Source organism: Diabrotica virgifera, chromosome 8 (assembly GCF_917563875.1).
Source record: "Diabrotica virgifera virgifera chromosome 8, PGI_DIABVI_V3a".
Lineage (NCBI taxonomy): Eukaryota > Metazoa > Arthropoda > Insecta > Coleoptera > Chrysomelidae > Diabrotica > Diabrotica virgifera.
This window is the reverse complement of record NC_065450.1, coordinates 172,930,827-172,957,160: the sequence shown is the minus strand read 5'-3', so window position 1 is coordinate 172,957,160 and position 26,334 is coordinate 172,930,827. Positions and strand designations below refer to the sequence as shown.

General features: G+C 31.4%; 1 protein-coding gene across 1 annotated transcript in view; it reads right to left on the bottom strand.

Moving 5' to 3' along the window:
- Nucleotides 1-26,334, bottom strand: part of LOC126889868 (dynein axonemal heavy chain 8) — a 424,246-nt gene that overhangs the window by 139,034 nt on the left and 258,878 nt on the right. Inside the window, exons 48-52 of the mRNA XM_050658553.1 lie at nucleotides 21,758-21,934; nucleotides 17,596-17,763; nucleotides 9,112-9,327; nucleotides 8,914-9,051; nucleotides 3,242-3,538 (exon numbers count right to left, since the gene is read on the bottom strand). Of these exons, the coding sequence (XP_050514510.1) occupies nucleotides 3,242-3,538; nucleotides 8,914-9,051; nucleotides 9,112-9,327; nucleotides 17,596-17,763; nucleotides 21,758-21,934 (996 nt within the window). The remainder of the gene's footprint in view (nucleotides 1-3,241; nucleotides 3,539-8,913; nucleotides 9,052-9,111; nucleotides 9,328-17,595; nucleotides 17,764-21,757; nucleotides 21,935-26,334) is intronic.

Below are 26,334 nucleotides of genomic sequence, written 5' to 3'. Positions count from 1 at the left end.
CAATGAACTAACATTTTTTAAAAAGGTCCGCATGTACATTTTTTTATTTCAGCTTCTATTTCCGTTCAGATCGGATTTAAGTTGTTTCTTTAAATTAAATGGTTCTTTATTGAGGATCCCACAATATTGATTTTCCACGGTAAACATCAATTTCCTTCCGACAGTTTCGACCATTCCATTACTAACAAATATTCAACTCATGTGCGCCAAAACCAACAAACCACTCGCAAACCCGTCCAAATACGTATTGCGAACCATCAAAGCGTTTGTTGAAAAACCGACAGAATTTAGATCGTGGTGCGCCGTGTGCGTGCCGTTTGTGCGTCACTTGAAAACACGTACTAATCTGACGAATACGCTGCGCGCGAGCGGCTCGCACACCGAGCAGAGCGCATATGTATCTCCGCCTTAAGATGGCATGAGAGCACGATTAGCTCTCAGCCGATTAATGGTCTTTATAAAATGTCTATTATTTTCTGTGTAAAACCATCTTCTAGAGAATATCCTAGGGTTACAATGAACAAAATTTGAGCCAGTATTACATTCTCTGTAATAAAATTGCCAATTATTTTTAAGTTTTTGTCTGCTAAAAGTATCAATATCTGAAGCTCGAATTAAATTTTTGTTTATTTTTTCTCCGATCATATAAGCTGATTTAACAAAACTGTGAACTATTTCATTGCCTGTTATTCCCGAGTGGCCCTTAATCCAAGCAATTGTTACATTTACTCCCAATTGTATAGTTCCAAAGAGAGTTTTAAGAATATTCAATTCAATGTGGTTTATATGTTTGACTGTTTGAATGTTACTCAATCTGTCCACCACGCTTTTACTGCCAGTAAATATAACATAATTACTAGTTGGATTCAGTAGTACATACTAAACAGCAAACATTACTGCTATCATTTCTGCTGTGTATATTGAGAATTCAATAGGTAGGCTATATTGATGATGGTAATTTTTATTTTCGTGGAACACTGCACAGGCCCGTTCCATTTGCGTCTTTTGACCCATCGGTAAATATGTACTGAAAGTTGACCATTTTTCTTTAATAATTATATCAAACATATTTGGCGGTAAATGTGAGTTTAAGTAACATGTTTTAACCTTGTTAGAAAATAATGTTTTTGTCATTTCATTGTAGTAATTCGGAATTTGGCTTTTATAGATAAACTCACTGTATTTTACCGTACTTAGATAACTTTCTACCAAAGGTATAGATTTTTTTAGTTCTCCAGTACCTACCTATGAGTGAGATCTAAAATTGATAGCTCATGTAGATCTTGAAGGTATTTACATTTTTTGGACAGAATTCCAGTTGTAAATTTATCACTGAGAAATTGGCGGCGTTAATGCAATGGAGGTTCTACTGCTTCACTTTCCATTATTTGGACTGGAGTGAATTTTTAATAACCTAGGCATAATCATAAGCATTTACTTTTTTGAACTTATAAGCTATAGTCAAAAATGGGCCTGATCATGTTACGGTAAACATTAAAGCGATATTTTAGTTATTCTTTATAAAAAGCTCTGCATGGTCTAAAGTCTAAGATTCAACTATCAAATATAAAATTTTGTGAATATTATACGAGGTACATCGAAAAATATGAATTTCGCTCAAGAGTAAACGAGTTTGATGAAGAGCAAAAGCTTCATTTTACTAATTGAACAACACATAAAATTAAACTAAATTATAAATATAATTCTTAACATATATATTATCACAAATTAATAATACAGAATTAATGCAATTATTTATAGAACATATTAAAAATATAAAAATCAAATTATAAACTAACTAACGTAAAGATCGAAATTAAAACCTATTATACAGGGTGTCCAGAAACTCTACCGACAAACGAAGACAGGAGATTCCTCAGATAATTTTAAGACAATTTAACCCAATTCACCTAGTCCGAAAATGCTTGCTAAGGGAGCTAAAGGTCTTTGAAGATGGCGTCATGTAATTAGTATTTCTTAAATACCTCCAGATCGCTTCTATTTAGAAGAACGAAAATTGGTATGCGTATTTACTTTCCAGAAATGATTCGATTCCATCCATTGCGAATTTCTAGTACCGGTCATAGGCGTCCGTTTTGGGTAGGGCAACGGTTATTTTATCGCTTAACTTTTTTGTCTTTAATTTTTAAGCATTTTTGACTATGTTAAATTGTGAGGTATTCTAGTACTAAAATATACTCTTACTTTAAGTCGATAGGATACACCGTTTTCTAGAAAAATCGATTTGAAAATTTTTCGTTCCTTGAATTAAAAAAAAAAAGATTAAAAAAAAACTATTTAGAAAGATGAAAACTGGTACATTTATTTATATTCCAAAGATTAATCGATTTCAATAATAGCGAATTTCTAGTACCGGTCATAGGCGTCCGTTTTGGGTAGGTCAACAATTATTTTATAGCATAACTTTATTGTCTTTAATTTTTAAGTATTTTTGACACTAGATTATTCAATTATGAGATATTCGAGTATTAAAAGTTACTATTGCTTTAAGTTCGTAAAATACATCGTTTTTTTTTTAAATTTTTTTTCATTTTTTTTTTAAATTCCCAAAACTAAAAACTTTCAAATCGATTTTTCTAGAAAACAGTGTGTCCTACCGACCTAAAGTAAGAGTACCTTTTAGTACTAGAATACCTCACAATTTAATAATCCAGTATCAAAAATGATTAAAAGTTGAAGACAAAAAAGTTATGCGATAAAATAACCGTTGCCCTACCCAAAACGGACGCCTATGACCGGTACTAGAAATTTGCAATGGATGGAATCGATTCATTTTTGGAAAATAAATATGTATACAAATTTTCGTTTTTCTAAATAGAAGCATTCTGGAGGTATTTAAGAAAAACTAATTACATGGCGTCATCTTCAAAGAGCTCTAGCTCCCTTGGGAAGCATTTTCGGACTAGATGAATTGGGTTAAATTATCTTTAAATTATTTGAGGAATCTCCTGTCTTCGTTTGTCGGTAGAGTTTCTGGACGTCCTGTAAAAGTAAACCTGTGTTTTTGCCTGATGTGGTATTTCCACTGACCAGTGGTCATTCCTTATAAAGTATGTAGAATAAGTAGGATAAAAAATGTTAAGTAGATAGGTATAGGAAAAAATATTGTAAAATAAATGAGCAAAATTGGTGAATCGGCGAATGAGCCTTGAAGGGCCCATAGTCATACAACTTAAAAGAAAAAAAAATATAATTCAAAAATAGTATAAAATCATCTTACCGTTGCCGAATCGGTTAAACTATCAATTATATTAAGACTCAAAGTAACAGGCATTTTTCGTCTGATGAGTGCGTCCAACCAGGCTTGCTGCATCAGTTGTCTGAACTCTTGGTTAAATGGTCCAGTGTAGCCTAAGAAACCTGTTAGTAAAACGACATCTCCAACCAATCGCTCTGTCTCAGCCTTAAACTGGGCTAATTGCTCGGTCCATCTTATTCTTTCGCCGGATAAACCATCTATGAGTGCGGTTGCGGCATCCATCTTGTTCTTTACTTTCATTGCTTCGTCAAAGATTTTCTAGAAATAAAAGATTTTGTATAGTGCCATATTGTACAAAAATACATGGTTGCGAAAAAGTCTGGCAACACGGTAATTTCTCGGAAATCGCTAAAACTATTTTTTAGGATTTTGGTAGGTGAGGGTCTGTTAATGTGGCCGATATTATAGTGGTAATTACATTGTTGTCAAATCTTCGGTTTTTCTGGAAATCTAATGAACTTTTTTATTTCAAATAGAACACTCTGTATACTTTTTGCGTTTTGGCATTCTTAAGGGATACTGATTATTTTCCATATGATATTCCCTATACCTAAATGCCATAATTTCGGAGTTATTGCTACATTTATTAAAACAAATTGTTAAAAAATTTATAAAAATCAATTTTGTGGGCCCTGGTAGACATCATTTTAGGTTCTTTGGATCATTTTGAACAAAAAAGGTCTTTTGTAGTTTTCCTCTAAAGTTACTCGTTTCCGAGTTATAAACAATTTAAAACTGAAAAAAATCGAAAAATGACGATTTTCTAGGTTCAAAATCACAATTAAAAAATATTATTTTTGAAACTACGAAGTGGCTGAATTCAAGTTCAAGCCTTATTTTATCAGTTTCAGATAAGCAATTTGGTCTTGTTTCATTTTAAAATATTATTTTTTAGTTGTTAATGCAGCCCGATCGCCCTTTCCCGTATATGCGCTTCATTAATAATTAAAAAACAATATTTTAGAATAAAACGTGCCAAAAATTCTTATACGAGCCCCTTCCCATTTCAGTTGGCCCACCTTTGGAATTTGCAGTTTACGGAGATTACCATCGACAAATGATAATCTACAAATTTTTATGTTTCCATATTAATTATTATTGCATTTTTTATTAACATTTATTGAAAACATTACCCTTATGGTTTTTTTATTTATTTTAAACAATAATAAAAAAAATCGCTAAATCGTGGCTTTTGATTCACTTACATCAACATACATTGATTTATTCATAATTATTTTAAAATCAGAGCTAGCTGTGGAAAATTATATCAAATAATTGTCAATTAATGTCAAAAGTATTTTGTGACTTTATTAACTTATTGCCGTTTGTCGAGATAAAGTTATCGATGGGAATGAGTGGAGGTAAAGTTATGGATGAGAACATTTGTTCCATCATCAGTAGATTTTTTAATTCTGGAAAATCCAGTTCGGAAATCGCAAATAGTTTCAATTGTCACAGTATAGGGTAAGAAACATAGTTAGGAGATACAAAACCTCAGGTTTTGTCATCAGAAAACCTGTAAATGTAAAAAAAGTAAAATAAACGAAGCAGATCGGAGGGTATTAAGACGCATTATAATGAAAAAACGGCGCGCAATTTATCTAAATTTAAGTGTTTTGTGGAGTAAGCTGGTTAGAAGACACGTTTCTAGATCAACATGCCACCGAAAGGCCCACAAGTTAAGATTTGCTATTTACAAAGTAATTGATAAAGTTGAAAATACCAATACGAATTGTCTTTGAAAATTTTCATTCTATCTCAAACTAATGAAAATCCAGTCTTAACATTACAACACAAGGAAAGATAGGTTAAAATGGTCAAAAGAGCATTGATGGCGGACAAATTCACTATGTCATGCAATACAATGGAGTGACGAATCCATATTTGAAGTTTGTGTTGGAGTCGAGTTGGAGACAGTAGGAGTCGAGTTATTCGCAGGAAAAATAAAGCTTTTTAGCCTTACTGTCTTAACAGAAATGTCAAATTTTCTACGTTTATCATGGTCTGGGGCAGCATGTCAGCGAAAGAAGTGGAAAAGTTTCATTTTATTGGTGTAATTTTAAATATGGCAAATAATATTTGAAGGTTTTAAATAATCTCTTACCGATTGTGGAACAAAGTCATTTCAACAAGTTAAAATCTGTGAAAGATGATTTTGAAGGTTTTGTCTTCCAGCGAGATGACGTAGGTTGCCATACCTCACAAAAGTGTATAAACTCGATTGGAGACCATGGTATAATACTTCTGGAAAATGTTTCTAACAATCCCGACTTATCCCCGAGAGAAACTTTCGTGCCTCTTTGTGGCGCGAAATAAAAAAAATATTGAGGAAACATCCTGCTAGGTCCGTCAAAGAATTGAATCAAAACTTGCAAGAAATATGGGATTAATTTACACCAGAGTATTGCCAAAGCTTTGTAAAAGCGATGCCTCCAAGAATTTTAAATCTAGGTAATTAAAAATAAAACGGATGTCACTCAGTTATAAACTTCCACGTTTGTTTTGTTAAAATAAGATATTTTTTACCTTTTTCTTTCAATTTGTTGTCATTCTGTTTAATTAATCGTTTTTATTAATTTAAAACAAATATTTTAAGACCTTTTTTGGAAAAATTACATAAGACCTTTTTTGTTCACAATGATCCAAAGAATTTAAAATTGATTTTTAGAAACTGTTTAGAATTTTTTTTTAATAAATGTAGCATATGAAAAATAATCAGTATCCGTTACGGATTCCAAAACTTAAGAAATATACAGGGTGTTCTATTTGAAATAAGAAAGTTCATTAGATTTTCAGAAAAACGGATTTGACAACGATGTAATTACCACTATAATATCGGGCCCATTAAAAGACCCTTACCCACCAATATCTATAAAAATCGTACCTAACGGTTTCCGAGAAAATAACGTGTTGCCAGACTTTTTCGCAACCCTGTATGTTTAACATCTATGGAAAAAAGATTTTTTTCAGACAAAGAATATAAAAAAAAGCAAAGTAAAAGAGAAATTTAATATATACCAAAGGCGATTTTGTATAGTTGTGTATAGAAGTCTTCTACTACACTTAATTCATCTCTGTTGGTGATGATATTTCCATCTCTATCCTTCAATTTCGTTATTTCTTTTTTGCCATTTGTTAATTGTCTTTTTAGAACTTTGAGGCTCTTGTTATCTTCAATTGTTTGTTGAATTCGTTTTTATATTTTCGGTTGTCGGTCCTAATAGATTTTTGTATTCTTTTACTTATCTCTCCAAGTTCATGGTGTTCTTTACTTCTATTACTTTGAATTTTTCTGCGATCTTTAATTAATGCTTGTGATTGGGGGTTTATTCTTTTGTTGTGACACACAACAGCAAAAGGAAAAAAAAATTCCTTTTATACAGGGTGGTTCATCTTATCCGCCTCGGTGTCTGTACGGAAAACCACTTGATATTTTAAAAAAATTTCTTCACAATGATATACAAGGCCATTAATACTACAATCTAAAAATAATGTGAATTATACAGGATGCTCCAAAAAAGAGTGGTATATCATAGTTATATTTTTTCTTATGGAATGCCCTATATATGATGACATTATTGAATTGACCTTAAAAAATAAGCTACACTTTCATGAGGGTTCCCTATACCTAAATATAGGGTGTTTTGATTTATTTCGATTTTTATGGAAATGTAAGGTTTTAGAAAAAAATAAATATCTGTGAATCTAAAAAACATTTACAAATTTTTTCTTGGATCTTAATAATAGACTATTTAGTATACTTAAACAGATGCTTACTGCAACAAAATTTCTTACAGGGTGGTCAAAATATGAGATTGTTCTATTAACAAATTCAAGCTCTAATAACATACTTATTTTAAATAGAACACCCTGTATCTTACTAGTCTATCGCGTAGAAAATTTACTTAGCTTTTAATTTATACTAGGGTTTTCTTTACCTATCTTTTACAGGGTGGTCAAAATATTAGATTGTTCTATTAACAAATTCAAGCTGTAATGACTTACTTATTATAAATGGAACACCCTGTATCTTATTAATCTATCGCGTAGAAAATTTACTTTGCTTTCAATTCTTATTAGGGTTTCCTATACCTGTCTCACTTCTTTTTTGAAATATTTAAAGATTTCCTAATTTGTAAGCTTTAAAAATTAGAATTAAGTATCTATGTCGTGGTTATGTACAACACATCACCAACACCGGCAATATACTTAAATATCTTAGTCAAGATACTTTCGTTAATAAAATTCATATTTTTATCATTTAATCACACAGAGTGTTCTTATTTTAAGTGACATACTTTATATTCTTTATAATAGAATATATTTAAAATCTCTTCAATTCCATGTAAACATTCTCAATACATATGTTATTCTGTAAATGTTAATTCCCATGTTGTTCTGTAAATACCCATTTTTACAAATTTTTGTACAATAGTATGTACAATATTTTGTACAAAGTAGTTTTCGTCATAGTAGCCATTGCATTTAATTGTTTGTAATTGCGATTCAAAGATTCAAACAAAAAGTGGTGTTCTTAAATTTACTTAATAACCGCTGGTTTAAGATATGGAAAATACTTATACGGAATGAAATATAATTTAAATATCTTCCAGAATACGGCATCTAATATAGGGTATGCAGTTTAATATAAACATATTATCCAATGTCACATGTAGGTCAAAATCAACTAAATAAATACAACACTCTGTATGATTACATGATAACAATGAAAATTGTATTAATGACAGTATCATGTCTAAGTAGATTGTCGGTGTTGGTGATGTGTTGTACATATTGTACATATGTAACCACGACATATTTACTTAATTCTAATTTTTAAAGCTTGCAAATTAGGAAATCTTTAAATATTTAACAAATGAAGGGAGATAGGTGTAGGAAACCCTAATAAAAATTGAAAGCTAAATAAATTTTCTAGCGATAGGCTAATAAGGTATAGGGTGTTCTATTTAAAATAAGTAAGTTATTACAGCTTGAATTTGTTAATAGAACAATCTAATATTTTGAGCACCCTGTAAAAGATAGGTATAGGAAACCCTACTATAAATTAAAAGCTAACTAAATTTTCTACGCGATAGACTAGTAAGATACAGGGTGTTCTATTTAAAATAAGAAAGTTATTACAGCTTGAATTTGTTAATAGAACAATCTCATATTTTGACCACCCTGTAAGAAATTTTGTTGCAGTAAGCATCTGTTTAAGTATGCTAAATAGTCTACTATTAAGATCCAAGAAAAAAATTGTTACTGATTTTTAGATTCGTAGATATTAATTTTTTTCTAAAACCTTACATTTTCATAAAAATCGAAATAAATCAAAACACCCTGTATTTAGGTATAGGGAACCCTTATGAAAGTATAGCTTATTTTTTAAGGTCAATTCAATAATGTCATCATATATAGGGCATTCCATAAGAAAAAAAAATATAACTTTGATATACCACTCTTTTTTGGAGCACCCTGTATAATTCACATTATTTTTAGATTGTAGTATTAATGGCCCCTTATATTACTGTGAAGAAATTTTTTTTAAATATCAAGTGGTTTTCCGTACAGACACCGAGGCGAATAAGATGAACCACCCTGTATAAATTAAAAATTACTAATATACGAACCTGTTTAAAAGTCATAGCTTCTTCATACTGCTCTTGACATCCCCTTACTTCCTCCTCCTTTGTTCTTAACAATTCCATAGCAGCTCCCAACTCTTCTTCGGCCCTTGAGAGTTTGGCCTGTTGAATGGCCAAATTTGCCTATAAATTAGAAACAGATTATTGTAATTATTACTATTTAAAAATTAACTACTTTTCAACCTTTAACGGCAGCACTTCTCGATTGACATCGAAAAAGGACGCCATTGCCAAAGTCCATGATATCAAACCAGCTACATTACCACAAGCAGTCTTGGCAGCTTCGAACGTGTAGATGGGATAGCTAAAATATGGTGTTAATAGATCTACTATTTCCGCATTGATCGTGTCCTTTGGATAATCTTGTAGCCTCTTTAAGAAGTTTGCTTCCGCCATTACCTACAAATATAATAAACTGTGTTAACTTGTCGATTAGAGATAGGGACTTTAAATGGCAATACTGCCGGCTTCCCACATGCAATAAGTTACATATAAACGATATTATTATAATTTATATACATGTAAACATTAAAAGTGTCGGCGGCATGTGTAATCGTTAGAGTATCAAATTCATTGCCGGATTCCCAAATAGGGAAATTGCACATTTTTTTTTACATAATAATGTTCAGTTTTGTTCAAAAATGAGATTTCCAAAATTTCACGTTTTAAAAACTCGTAATAACTTGGAAATACATATTTAAAGTCTTCTGCGGTATAAAATAGTTCAAACGACCCGTGACGTCACATAGTTTTACATTAGTTATTATTATGGTTATATTTCGCTGTGTCTAGGTACACGCTAACGTGTACGCAAATAAAAAAGTTAGGTACACGCGAATTAAACTTCATCAAGCCGGTGACGTCATTATTTAGCGTGCGCAGTGACTTTTTATTTTGGTACATGCTATTTTGATATGTTTAGGGCCGGTTGTTCGAACGCTAATCAACAATTATCATTATCAAATATTTAATTACTGTCACCAAACTGTCAATGTCAACTTTGTTTGGGTTGCTGAAAACATAATTAATTAAAATTATGAGATTTATTATAAATTATGTTAATAATTATTGTTATACTAATTGATTATAGTCTCAGAATTGTAATCAATTATGTTTTTAGCAACCCAACCAAAGTTGACATTGACAGTTTTGACAGTAATTAAATATTTGATAGTGATCATTGTTGATTAGCGTTCGAACAACCGGCCCATAGTGTTTGTTTGATAAAAAAATATTTGTTAAGGGAAGGGAAGCAGAACTATTCAGATGTTTCAAACTTTAGCAAAATAAATATATGTATTTAGTTGACATGACACGTACAAAATATTGTTAAAATATAAATATATATTATATATAAATAAGCCACAATTTAACTAAAAAAATGATTTTATTAACGTTTCGACGTCTTAATCGGATGACATTGTCAAAATACAAAAATTAGTCAGATTAAATAAATTATTAGAAAAAATTTTTTACTAAGCAACAACATTTTTGTTTAATTTAATAATATTTTTATATTTTGATAACGACGTCTGATTTAGACGTCGAAACGTTAATAAAATCATTTTTTTAGTTAAATTTTGGCTTAGTTCCCATTTAGAATAGTTGATTACAAAAATGCCACAAGGAAATAGCTTCAGAATAAGTTAATTATTATTGTGAAAGCTTTAGGCCTTCCTTTTATTTTAATTTTGGACGGTAATATTATTTCACTTAAAACTAAAAAAATATATATTAATTTATAGTCTCTTAACTTTTTCATACTGTTTTAAAATGTTGTTAAACTTATTAAAACAACTAAATAATTTTCCACACTGCATAGTTAATTTAAAAACAAACATTAAACAAATAAAAAATAAAAAATCTCTTTACTAATCAATATTAAAATTAAAGTGTATACACAACGCGATTAAACAAATTCCAACACTCTGACACTCGAACTTTTTTATTTGCGTACACGATAGCGTGTACCTAGACACAGCGTTATATTTAGGTATATTCTTCTTCTCCTTCTTTAGTTTATTGGCCTCCACCTACTTGGGTATTTGGCCAGCTCGTCGTAGGAGAATAAAGGAAAAATATTTATATTCTAATGGCAGTTATCGTATGTCGTTGTAATAATACATACCAGTTTGTTGAGATTGGAGTTTGATACAGTTTTTGAAGAAAAGGAAAGAAGGTTTACTATTGAAAATAAAACCATTTTGTAAAAGTACAAATTTTCTATGAATAGTTCAAACGATCAAAAACACTTTTAACGTCACATAACTGTATTTTTTACTGACGTTTATAATGTCTAATTTAAAATTATATATATACAATTGGTGTAGAATGTAAACATACAACCCCGTGACGTCACGACGCGTTTTGGGGTGGCTGGTATAAGTTGAATTTTTAGTCGTCTTTAGGGGCCAAACGAAAGACAAACAAAACTTTTTTATCTTTGATACAGGTTCTAAATTATGTTCTGTTGTGATTTATAACATTTTTTTCGAATTTAAAATTTTATGCAATTTCCCTATTCAATCAGCTCTGGATTCTTATGATAATTTATTAGATATGTATTATAAACAAGAAGAGTGTAGCATAGTTATAATTTCATTTCAAAATAGAGGTGGCTATTTCTTTAGTTTTTGAATATTCTTTTAAAAATCCTTACTTGTTATTTGCTTTAGTTATTCATTATTAATTAATATGATTATTTTTTTCACCAACTACGTACTCAGTGATTGCAATAATTTATATTTCTATGCAATAAAGAGACTAATAATCGAGAAAAAAGAAAAATTGACAAAGTGAAACGACATTGAAATTTAACTTTATGAACTCCTTTTTGCGCCAATTCATTTTGTGTCAATTCATTTTGCGGCAATTCATTCAGTCATTCAAATTCTACGTGGTTGTTTAGGACGATACAGTGTATGTTTTTAATTTCTGTTTCTATTTCATCTGTTTTGTTCTGTTTGTTACCATGTCAGTTTATACTCCAGCAGAAAAGGCTAAAACTAATTATAACTAATTATAACTGTAATTCCGGACAACAGTGTGTAGATTTATTTTCTGTGTATTGTGAGGGGAGAACAATTCCGTGCATACAAATAATTCATAAGATTGTTAAAAATTTTGAGAAGTGTTATTGCCTCAAACAATGCAGAAATTGCCACCCTCAAGAAGTGTCACCAGAAAAAGCTGAGGAAAGAGAATACCGGGATACACAAATTTGTGCTACAATCTACGTAGATTCAACACGTTCAAGTAGAAGCGTTGCTCAAGAGTTGGATATTAGCAATGCTACTGTAACTAAAGTATGGAAAAAGCACGGTTACAAGACTTTTAAATATGTAAAAACGCAGCAGCTTTATCCAGACGATTACTTTTGAAGAATGGAGTTTGTGAAAATCTAATGACGCAGGCTAATGATGATCCAAATTTTATTAAAAACATATTGTTCACTGATAAATCTTCTGTTTCGTTAGTAGGGAGACATAATCCTTCCATTATGAGGTATTGGGCTCAGGAATACCAGCATAGAAGTGTTGTTTGCCGAACTCAACGCCCCCAAAAAGTTAACGACTGGACTGGTATTTTAGGAGATCACAATAGGTCCACTTTTTATTGAGGGCAACTTGAATAGCAGAAAATACATCGATTTTTTACAGAATCATGTTCTTCCCGCTATTATCAATCTTCCCGATGTAGTATGGTATAAATAGACCCAAACCCAGACATCCAAAGTGAAAGTTATCCTCCAACACCAAATGGTTCTATATGGTCCACATAATGTTCAGAAAAAAGTCACACCATTTTGAGCGTCGGGTTTGGGGGGGAGAGGGGGAGAAATCGGTAAATTCGTAGTTTTTAGGTTCTTCGTCAATATTTCTAAAACTATGCGGTTTAGCATGAACAACCTTCTATAAAAAAATGTTCTACATTAAATTTTAAATAAAAAAGGGCCTACGCATAATTCTTCTAAAATGAACGGTTCCAAAGTTACGGAGGTAGTATGAGCCATTTCACGAACATACGCCTGTTTTGGATTACTTCGACAAAGAATATTTTACTGTGCAACATACGATGTACGAAAGTAAATGGCGCTAATAATTATTCCAATAAATAACAATGTAATTTGTAATTTACTTTTGTTCTTCTTATTTTGCACAGTAAAATATTCGTTGTCGAAGTAATCCAAAACAGGCGTATGTTCGTGGAATAGGGCATAGGGTATATAGTATAACTGGTCCAAAAAAAGGCCTATCCCAAACATCCAAAGTAAAAGTTTTCCTTCAACACCAAATTGTTCAATATGGTCCACATATTGTTAGTAAAAAGTTACAACATTTTAAGCGTCCGGTTTGGGGGGGGGGGGGAGATGGGGGAAAATCGGTAAATTAGTAGTTTTTTTAAGTTTTTCGTCAATATTTCTAAAACTATACTTTAGCGTAAAAAATGTTCTATACAAAAATGTTCTACATGGAATTTAAAATAAAAAAGATCCTATACATAATTGTTATAAAATTAACGGTTCCAGAGTTACGGAGGGTGAAAAGTGGAGGTTTTCAATACTTTTTATATTCTTAAGTTCATAAGTTAAAGAATATTGGTCTCTCCTTAACGTGTTAAAAATAGGTCATCTTTCTATATTTGATGTTGTCAAGCAGCCCGCGAGCAGCATTTGCTCTCTTAAGGGCTGCTACATTTGCCAGCATAGCCGTCCATGATGGTTTTAATATACGTCCGTGCAGCCACATTTCAAATAACTCCAAACGGTTAATGGTGGATATTTTTAATGTCCATGCTTCGACACCGTATAAGAGGACTGAGCGTATGTAACATTTAAGTATGCGCTTTCGAAGTCACTACTGAAAATAACTGTATCGTCTGCATATCTGATCGTATTTATCAGTACTCCATTAACTTTCACTCACCATTGCAAATTATGCAGTGCTTCTTTAAATATTCTATCTGAATATAAATTGAACAACAGCGGGGATAGTATGGAACCCTGTTTGACACCTCTTTGTATTTTACATACCTACTTCTGTTAATTTTCCATTTATGCAAAGTGTCGCTGTTTGACGCCAGTATAATTTCTTTACGATTCGTACTTCTTGGCTATCAACTCCTATATCCTTTTCATAGTCAACAAATACAGTAAAGACGTCTTTGATTTGATCTTGGCATTTATGCAATAATACATTTAGTGCAAAGAGTGCGTCCCGAGTTCCCAGTCCATTTCTGAAGCCAAATTGTGTTTCGTCTTAATCTTCTTCACATTTGTCTCTGATTCTGCCGTGGAAAATACGTGGAAATATTTTAGAAGTGTGGCTCATAAGGTTTATCATTCTATAATCGCTACAGTTTTTCGGGCGTTGTTTTTCTGGTAGGGTTATGAGTTCGGACTTCAACCAATCTTCAGGTATATCACCAGTTGAATTAACATGATTGAAAAGTTTCATCGATGTAAAACTTATTTTTGTTCCTTATACGACAAAAAACAAGGTTTAAAACATACAGGGTGATTGATTAGTGGGGTAAAGCTCCGTAGATCCGTTATTGGGACCGTGCAAGTTCGGCAAAGCGACCTCTATTTCTACGCTCTGTACTTTTATTCGCACTTTTAATTATATTGGCCAATTATATTAGTCCTGGTTGCTGGATAATTGTCAAGACCATAGTCCAAAAAAATAACAAGAAGAAAAAATAAGATGCAGGTTATGTTTAGCAAACGTAAACAATTGTATGTAGTAAATAAAATCAGTTATTAAAATGCAGTACTGCAAGCAAAATACAATAAATTAAATTTACCTTTATATAATAATTGCATATCATATCAATATTGTGGAGCAATATATAATTTTTCTGCGTCAATGACAGAAGGTATGAAATATACGTCAATTTGACAATTTCAATTGACAATATGAATTATTTAAGATAGATGCAATATTTCTCCGCGACTCGCGCACGGTCGTTTCTCGTTTCCCTTTCCAAGTACTTGCACACCGCGAATAGTAATAGATAGCGATAAAAGTTAATAAAAAAAATTGTAGCCAACTTTGAGCTTCACATTACAAAATTAGTTAGAATGTTACAGGGTGTTCGATAACATAGTGGCAGACCAAACTTTTGTTTTTTTAAATAGAAGACCCTATATATTATTTTGTATTCGAGATCTTCTCTCCGTTACAAAAATATAAAGGTTTGGTATATTATACAGGGTATTACAAAGTTATAACTAATTTTATATGAAAATCGTAATAAGTTCAACTCCCTGTATAAATAAAAATAAGCACAAAAGCAATGGTTTATTGATGCCATATTTTTTATTAATCGTCAAAATTTTCATGAGTGATTGATATTGCTAATTTTCTTTATATTGAATACAGGGTGAGTCAAAACGCAAGTACATTATTTTCTCAGTAATTTTAAATGGAACACCCTATATTTTATATCACTATCGAAAAGTATAATTACCGTACTTTAATTTGTACATAATATTCCCTATGTCTAAATTTAGTAGTTTTCGAGATATCTTCATTTTTCCATGGATCAGTAGCGTGGCCACCCAGATTACCAGAATTTAATAAACTGGACCGATTTTTTTGGGGCTATTTTAAGAATGAAGGTTATAAAATGCCTCCAACGACAAAAGATGAGATGAAAAATAGAATACAAAGTGTATTTTGAAGTGTTAATTTACAAATGCTTTGTAGTGTAAGTAACTCATTCAATGACCGTTTAGACGCAAGCATAAATGTGTTAGGTCATTTTGAACAACTTATGTAATTAAATATTTAAAATATTTTATTAAAAGTAGCTTTTAATTTTTTCATAAATGTTGTATTTTGTGTTCATGTTTATTTTTGTAAAATTTTTTACTAATAAATTATTTTTCGTTCTTTATTTGTTACATTATTACATTTACATACAAAAGTAGTTTATAATATTGTTTTCACAAAATGTTGAATTTTGTGTTTGTGTTTTTTTGTATTTATAACTAATATATTACTCTTCTTTCTTTGTTTATTACACTTGTATTTTTAATTCTATTTATGTTTTTTAGACTTTTAATTTATTTTAAACTTATTTTAAAATTATAATCTTATATGTCTTACTGGGTGCTCGCCACTGGGCGGTTTTCCTCTATGTTATGTTTCAATAATTATATACAAATATACAGGGTGCCCAGAAACTCTACCGAAAAACGAAGACAGGATATTCCTTAGATAATTTTAAGACAATTAAACCCAATTCAGCTAGTACGAAAATGCTTTCTAAGGGAGCTAGAGCTCTTTAAAGACGGCCACTTGTAATTAGTTTTTCTTAATTATCTCCAGAACGCTTCTAGCTAGAAAAACGAAAATTGGTATGAATGTTTTTCTAAATAGAAGCGTCCTGGAATTATTTTAGAAAAACTAATTACCAGACGCCATCTTCAAATAGCTCTACCTCCCTTAGGAGGCATTTTCGGACTAGGTGAATTGGGTTAAATTGTCTTAAAATTATCTGAGGGATCTCCTGTCTTCGTTTGTCGGTAGAGTTCCTGGACACCCTGTATATTGCTAATTGTTTGTAATGAGACATATTGCAATAAACAATGGATGTTAAAAACATGTGTTACACTTACATACAAAAGTAGTTTTTAATTGTTTCAAAAATGTTGTATGTTGTGGTTGTGTTTTTTTTTTGTAAAATTTATTATTATAAATTATATTTATTTCTTTATTTGCTACATTGTTAGATTTATTATTAGATTGATAACCAGTATTCGTAAATAGGGCTTTTCATCGATTGTCATTTGTTTCGATCTTTTGTCATATGTTGTACATTCTGGGTGTAATATTAATATATACGACATATGATGTTATTTATACGACATATGATATTAATATATAGGATTATACGACATATGACAGAACCTCGAAACAAATGACTGTGAATGAAAAGCCCTATTATCAGTTTTAGATAATTCAGTCATAGCTTACTTAAAATTTGGAAAGATTTAGACCCGTAATTAATAATTTGCTCAGAAAAATGAAAATATCTCGAAAACGAATAAATTTAGACATAAGGAATGTTATAAAAAAATTAAAGTACGGTAACCTTACTTTTCGATAGTGATATAAAATACACAGTTCTATTTAAAATTACTGAGAAAATAATGTATTTGTGTTTTGACTCACCCTGTATTCAATATAAAGAAAATTAGCAATATCAATCATTTATGAAAATTTTGACAATAAATAAAAAAATATGGCATCAATAATTAACTGCTTTTGTGCTTATTATTATTTATTATACAGTGAGTTGAACTTGTTACGATTTTCATATAAAATTGGTTATAACTTTCTAAATACCATGTACAACATAACTAACTTTTATATTTTTGTAATGGAGAAGTTAAGAAGATTTCGAATATAAAATAAAATACATGCATTTAAAAAACATAAGTTTGGTCTGTCATTATGTTTTTGAACACGCAGTAACATTCTAATTAATTTTGAGATGTGAACCTCAAAGTTGGCTATAGTTTTTGTTATTAACTTTTATTGCTATCTATTACTATAACGGATCTACAGAGCTTTACCCCACAAATCAATCACCCTGTTTATAATCTTGTGGATAGTACGACAAAAATATCTTAAGTGTTTTAAAAAAAACTAAACTTACCTTGAGAGATTCAGACCAGGATGGTACCAAGAAATTTCGTTCAGGATCTGGTTTGACCGGTTCTAACTTTCTTTTAAAATAAATAAGGACAGCATCCATAATAAGCAGAATCAAATACGGAGGCTTTCCTAATTTTCTTACTGTAGCAATATCAGCAGCTTTGATTGTCTAAAATTAAGGCAAAGCTATTGGTTAGTAATGGTGTTAACGAGAACACGGGACAGCAAATTTCCGAGTTAAATACATGTTCAAAACTGCCATATCTTAGGGTAATGTATTCGTCATGATAGTATAAATTAATAACAAGATAGTATCTTCCCGTAGCGCAAATACGTTCGAGTTCGCGCATCGCATAACGTAACTGGAGACCGGAATTTGAATTCTGGTTGTTAGCTTATAGTCCAGGCTGTATTGTCGCCCCCGTTAGGTAACATATTCCGATTCGATTTTGTTGCACAAATTCACTTAAAAGGAGTTCCTTATAACAAATATACAGAGTGCCGGGACGTGCCGCGGTCGGAAAATTGTTTAAACAATTTTTTTTTAAACAAATTCAAAAAATCAATTTTTTCACTTCAAAAAATAAATTTTTCACTTCGTATAATTTTTTTTATTATTTGGGTTATTATGAGCCAAAAAAGTATCTTGTAATTTTTTTCTAAAATTGACTGTTGTTGAGTTATAACCGATTTAAAATTTGAAAAACGCGAAAAAGGCCATTTTCAAGGCTTAATAACTTGAATAAAAATTATTATTATGAAAGTCAAAAAGGTACTGAATCAAAGTTGAAAGCCCTCCTACAGGATTCTGAAGAAATTTTGTCGTTATTTTATTACTTAGTTGTTATTTTTAATTGTTAACAAAGAGCGCTAAGTGAGGCGGCCATCAATGTGAGTGCAAGTGAGATGCACCATTAGACGGCCGGAATGGTGCATCTCTTTCGCACTCACTATTGACGGCCGCCTGTATGCAGTTAGACCTCATTGTTAATAATTAAAATAAACAGCTTAGTAATAAAATAATGACAAAAATTTCTTCAGGAATTTGTAGGGTAAACTTTGATTTGGTCACTTTCTAACTTTCATAATAATAATTTTAACTGAGTTATTAAGCCTTGAAAATGGCGATTTTCGGGTCTTTCAAATATTAAATCGCGTATAACCCGACAAAAATAAATTTTAGAGAAAAATCACAAAAGAGCTTTTTAGCTTATAGACCTGGATCCCGCTTACCAAAAAAAAGTTGATTAATAGCAAGCTGAAAATTTGTTAATAGCTTAACGGTGTCTAGTCGGACAAACTTTGATGTATGGGAACACTGGAACAGGGGAACTTTTAATTGTGGAACAGTTTAAAAATTTGGAACGTCAGATTACGAAAACGTTCAATGTGTTTTGTCGGACAGAACTTCCAATTGATTTGTTACCATTTCATTAAACCCTCATGCCAAAATCAGACTGGTGTTTATCACCAACTGGGCATTTTAATGAGTGGAACACGAAGAACATATCAAATGACAGAAATCATGTTGGTTAGTAATAGCAGTCTGATTTTTGCATGAGAGTTTAATGAAAAGGTAACAAATCAATTGGATGTTCTGTCCGACAAAATGCATGGGACGTTTTCGTAATATGACGTTCCAAATTTTTAAACCGTTCTACAATTAAAACTTCTCCTGTTCCAGTGTTCCAGTACATCAAAGTTTTTCCGACTAGGCACCGTTAAGCTATTAACAGATTTTCAGCTTGCTATTAATCAACTTTTTTTTGATACGCGGGATCCAGGTCTATTATAATGATCCAAAAAATCTAAGAAAATTGAACGAACCGAAAAAATTAATGTTTTGAACTTGTTTAAAAAAATTATTTAAATAATTTTCTGACCGCGGCACCCTGCGGATTTGTTATAAGGAACTCTTTTTTTAGTAAGTTTGTGCAAAAAAATCGAAACGGAATCATTTACCTGACGGGGGCGACCATACAGCCTGGACTATACAATCGCGAGCAATTCAATCTAATTGGAAATCATTCGGTCATTACGAACCATTACGAACTTGGGTCTCCAGTTACGTCACGACTCCCTTCTCTTCGAGATGCGCAATATATTACCTTGTTATTTTATAGTATCATGGTATTCGTCAGACATCCCAAAAAATTCCCACTCCTACCTACGAACCTGCCAGCAACAAACTGCTTGACGAATATATCGACACCCTGGAGTCTACACCTCTTTGTAATAGCTCATTTTGAGCTTTGCACACGAACAGGGAGGGATCAGTTTTCTATGGTTTCTCGGTACCATTTTTGCGATTGTTCCTATCTCTAGCGGGGTTACAACTACTGCAGCTACCCTCAACGACCCATTATAGCCAAAAATTCATAAATAAATCCATTCATTCATTAAAATCATCCATTTTAGTCAAAAGATATAATACAATCAGATTCTAAAAAAAATGTTACCAAGTTCGTTCTGCTCTCTATACTTTCTGAAGACGCCCTCCTCTACAGACCACCAACAAACAACTATCAAAATACTATAATGAACAACAAAAAAGCCAGTGCCGCCATCCACAATGCACAAAATATCCTGAAGAGGTGACAAAGACACCTAAACAGGACTCACAAAATATCCGATCAAGAAAAACACGTAACTACCACAATCCAAACGACCAGAACTAAAACTGTTTTGTTCATTGTCATAATTATAACTAAAGTCCGGATTATAAGCATGACGGAAAGGTCAAAATAAGCACTTATATAAGCAAAAAATGCCGCAAAGTCTTTATGAAATCAGCAAGGTTCAAGAAAAAAACGTGTAAGTAAATATGGATATAATGATATAAATATGAATAAAAGACATTAACATTAAATTACATTTATTTCTAATCATCGTATTATTAACAACAAATAAAAAATTACCCCAAAGTATTAAGCTATAATATAATAAAAAAAACTCGAAAAATAATTAACATACATATTAATATAAGTATTTTGTATTCATTGCCACAATTAACAATAATATGTTTTTCAAAATTTTCTTGTAAAAAGCTATGTCTTCTATCTCTGTATACATATATTTATACGTAGAAAAAGTTCTTTCAACATCTGCAGATATGATTGGGGCGTATTTAAATTTAGACAAATATACCGGTACTATTTTACAACAATATAATAAATTTGGGCTGTCTGCAGACAAATATTAGTTTATTATGACAGGTATAACGATAGGTTTTCCCGTTTATCTCCTAAGCCTCAGGGATTAAAATTCTTATGGTTTATTGTTTTATTAGCTCTGTATACTTCATAGAATTTTCCTTATCCCCTTCGTGTTGGACCGTCATTCGGCAAGTCGGCTCCTATATACGGATTCGAGCGCTTACCGAGCGGCTTCTCGCGGTCACCAGTCGGTTAAAATACAGTATCACACTAAAATTAATTAAAGTTAATGTGATAATAACACTAATTTTAGAAATGAAACTATTTTTATTAAATTTATTATTCTACATAGTATGTGAGTTAAATTAAATTTTATCCATAAAATACCATTTTAAACAAAAAATTATTAAAAAAGATAAACAAGATAATTCGGATGGAATTCCCCAGATTATTTGTTGTTTGATATCATCCCAGTCTCCTAATCTGGGAAATTCCATCCGAATTATCTTGCAAGGGATAGTAAGGTAAGTTGTAAACAGCAGCACACTAACTTCACCTCCCACAAAATCCCATCAGTTAAACATCTAAACAACCTTATCACTAATCAAAATAACTAAATCTAATCTCCTTCTGGACATCACCCACTTTTGGGCGTGGTTTTCCCACTTTTAGATTTCAATAGGGTAATTCGGATGGAACAAAAATACCTGAAATATGATGCAGATGGTGGCACCGCCGTATATGGCGAACGAAAACTCATGATACACCCGTGTGCATCACCGTACTGAGCGGACAGTTAAGCATGATGCACACGGGTGCATCACCGTACCGAAGGGGTTAAGACAGGAAGTAACATGAAATTTCACTATAGTTTATCATAAGAAGTAAAATAAACAAATATAAGCAACATATCTTTTAAATAAGCATTTTTAATAAAAATCCTAATTATTAGCCAAAAAAGCAAAAAAAAGCAAAATGCTTATAAACCGGACTTTAATTACAACTCACCAATAAAGCTGCTTCAGCAGCGTCCAGGGCAGGCTTGGCTGCCATTAATTTGCTTTCAGCTTCTTTCTGATCCACACTAATTAACCCTACAAGATTTTCAGCCCTATCTTTAACAACCAAGGCTTCTTCTTTAATTTTGTTGGCTACTTCTGACGCTTCCATGACGTCTTCTAAGACCTGAAATGTAATTTAAGTTGACGATTAGTAGAAAAATTTTTGTTAAGGGCAAGGGCATAGGCGTAAATAGGCTATTGATTACGTTCAAAATAAGAGGGCTAAAAGAAACTACAAGGTTAACGGGAGTTTATTGGCTCATATGGTCAATGGACCTCTAAATTTGAAAAAATCGCGGAGCTCTACCATTTAAATTGGTTTCTGAGGAAGTGGTGAATTGGTCCCTAGGCACAGGGTGAATTAAGGTGAGTTTTATGCACTTTTGGTACAAAGACGTCTACAGGATAATTGTTCCAGGTTAAACTTACTATCCAAATATCACATTTTAAAGCGAAAATTTTTTTTTTACAAAAATTTATTCAAAAGCAAGAAAACAACACGAAGGAAATCAATTTTGTTTTTTGTCCCATAACTTTTTTCCACAGGGATATACGTATAGGCATTGCTTCAGCGAAAATTAACTTCCGTCCTTCCTGTTTAAAATAAAGTTTGCTAAAAGTCTCTAGGGTTTATAGTTTCCGAAATTGGATTTTTCAAATTTCACCGCTTACAGCATTTTTGGGCTATTCTCCACATTATTTCGCAAACATTGTTCTGTAACTTTTTTCTGCGCATCTCTAGGTATATACAATCGCACATTTAGTAGAAAGAGCACAATTACCTATAAAATGGTCTAACGTCTAAGGATATACGGCTCTTTTTAAGCAAGTTATGATTTTTCAAGCCTTTAGACTTTTAATGATTTTTGATATATTTATTGATTATTTTTTAAATTTCTCATTATGACTTTTTTCTTGTACATTTAGGTAGATACCTTGTGGATCAAAAAAAGCCTTTTTTTACTTTAAAATGGTGTATTGCAAAAAATTCTGGGACTATTTTTAAATAAAATATCCGTAGGATATCCAAGTGTGTCCGTATTTTAAGAAAAATTTTATTTTTTTTTTATTAGAAGAATGTAATTGCATATTATAACATAATTTTTAATTCCAAATAACTTTTCTTAATAATAATTTTCGGCATTGTAAAATATAAAGGTACTTTACTCTTGAGCGAAATTCATATTTTTTAACATACCTCGTGCACTATTAATAAAATTTTATATCTGATGATTGCATCTTAGGTTTTAGACTATGTAATTCTAATTCACATAGGCATAGCTGAATCACTGAATTCTACGGCAAGCCGCACACCAAAGAAACATGAAACGTAAAACATGAAACGTAAAACACGTTTCATGAAAATAAAACACAGGTAAACAAATCTTGAAGTCCGCCTACCAATGAAACGAGTGTGATGAATGCTCATAAAACATTTTTATTTTCGGAGAGTTTCACAAATGGCCGGACGTCTATTTGTTTAGCAGTGTTTTATTTCCATGAAACGTGATTTACGTTTCATGTTTCTTTGATGTGCGGCCTGCCTAAGCCCGGCCGCACATCAAAGAAACATGAAACGTAAATTACGTTTCATGGAAATAAACCACTGCTAAACAAATATATATCCGGCCATTTATGAGACTCTCCGAAAATAAAAATGTGTCATGAGCATGAGTCACACTCGTTTCATTAGTAGGCGGACTTTGAGATTTTTTTAGCAGTGTTTTCTTTTCATGAAACATGTTTTTCGTTTCATGTTTCATGTTTTTCGTTTCATGTTTCTTTGGTGTGCGGCTTGGCTAAGGACGGTATGTATTCAATAATTAATCCAGTATTGATATAAATTCAGTCTACGCGACAAACTTTTAGTGTGGAATTCAGATTGAAGTCCTAGATTTCCGTAAATCTTACATTAACCGTTAGATAAACGTAAACAACCGGTTCTGATTAATTTTAAGTACCTACCAAACCACCCAAATATCAACAATTTTTCATAATTAGGCATTATAATGCACTAAACATCTATATTTCAAAACTATCTTTAATATTCTCCATATATCAAAGACATAAAAATACCGATTAATCATATTACGATCCAAATTACTGTACTCTCGTGACGTAATCGCGGGCTTAATGTTCATTGGTTAGTCGGAGTAGGCAATAGTAAACGTCTAAGAACCGTTACTCTGCGCTAATTAGTAAAATACAAGGAAAGGATATATACCAGCAATTTTATTGCTGAAATCGAATCTTATGATCGTATACATTAACAATATAGGCATGCAAAGTCCGCAGATAGTGTGATACTTTTTTTATAAACAAAATGGCGCCCCAAAACCGTGTTTTTTAAATTTTTGCTCTATAACTCCAAAGATTTTAACTCTACACCAAGAACACTCAAATAAAAATTCACCATAATTCAATTCTGCATAGAGACGTGTTTTTCCTGATTCACTTCGACGAAAATTTTCCCCGGAAACTGCGAGTTTTTCCAGCAAAATCTTTTATTTTCAACTAAAATTTTAGATAAGTAATTGTCTATCAATAAATAAATAACTTGGAAATATAAAAGCTCTTTTTATATAGATTACAATTACAAAAACCGATAGAAATTGAATTAACAGTTTAGCAACAATTGAATTGTTAATTAAAAATTTGTTTGTTGCTATAATAACTATCATAATTAAGATACATAAGAATAACTATGATTTTTATATAAGAAGACACTTTACTTATATAACATACTATACAGAATTGAAATTGGACTATATAAACGGCCTCAAGAATATTTTAAAATTATAAACAATTTTTTGGCTTATAAACAAATGGAATATCTCGGGAAACATTAAACTAAATTAAATTACGAAAACGGTATTGGAACAAAAGCGACAGGATGCTTCTTTTAAAAGAAAAGACGTTTAATTGTGATGAGTGGTTCCTGAGATACAACCTGTCAAATTTGATCGGCATTTACGGCAAAGATTTTTTTTTTGTATATGGCATGGACTTTCTGTCATTCATCCAGTCAAAACATGAGGTATCTAGTGTCGTGTGTAGTGTGTGTGTTGAGTAAGTGTCTTGATACTTTGCAAAGTCGACGTCATTGTCTTTGCAAAGAGACTCTAATTGTATCCGAACGTCTGCGGTCCCTCCGGTGAGTACCGATCTCACAAGGACAGAAACTATTTTTCACTTATTAATTTATAATAAATGAAAAAATCCTGACCCTGGTAAGATTCGAACTCCCGACCTTTCGATCGAAAGGTAGGCGCTCTTACCACTGCGCCACGGCAAAGATATAAACAATAGGATTATAATTTTCAAACCATCACCTTTTAATTTTTGTCCTCTTTCTCCACACCAATTTTCATATCTGTAAAGTACTCATAACATATATTATTATAATAAAAACTATCGATATTACGAATGAAAATTACCCAAAATAGCAAAATTCCAATAAAAAATTAGGTTGTAGAAAATATAATTTCAAAGTTCAAAATCGGTATACGTTAAAAAAATGCATTTTCTCGGCTTCCCATGGAGCAATTTGCTTCATTCTTTTTTTCCCAAGTAACTCGAGTAGAGCCATCTAACTAATGCATTACTAAATGTCAAACTTTCTTTTGGTTTGTTATAATAGATTAATTTATTTATAAGAAAAGAAAATTACATATTTTTCCAGTTGTACATTTTTTTTAGATAAACTTACTATTAGTGTACCTTTTAACGTTAGAAACACAAATATTCTCATTTGTAAGCTGTATAATTATTTAAACAATCTTTATTTAAACAAATTAAAAAATTTTGTGGTAATAAATAAACTAACTTATTATAACAAAACAAAAGAAATTTTGACATTTAATAACGCGTCAGTTAGATGGCTCTACTCCAGTTACTTGGGAACAAAAAAATAATGAAGAAAATTGCTCCATGGGAAGCCGAGAAACAGCATTTTTTAACGTATACCGATTTTGAACTGTGAGATTACATTTTCTCCAATCTAATGTTTGGTTGGAATTTTGCTATTTTTGGCAATGTTCACTCGTAATATCGATAGTTTTTATTATAATAATATATGTTATGCGTATTTTAAAGATATGAAAATTAATTTGGAGAAAGAGGACCGAAATAAAAAGGTGATGGTTCGAAAATTATGATCCTTTTGTTTATATCTTTGCCGTAATTGCCGATAAATTTTGACCGGTTGTATCTCAGGAACCACTTATAACAATTAAACGTTTTTTCTTTTAAAAGAAGTGTCCTGCCGCTTTTGTTCCAATACCGCTTTCATGATTTAATTTAGTTTAATGTTTACCGAGATATTCTATTTGTTTATAAGCCAAAAAATTGTTTATAATTTTAAAATATTCCTGAGGCCCCTTAAACAGTCCAATTTTAATTCTGTAAAGTAAATTAGACAGATACAGTGTCTTTTTATACAAAAATCATAGTGATTCTTATGTATCATAAATATTGTGGTAATTATGGCGACCGTAAATTTTAATTAACAATTAAATTGTTGCT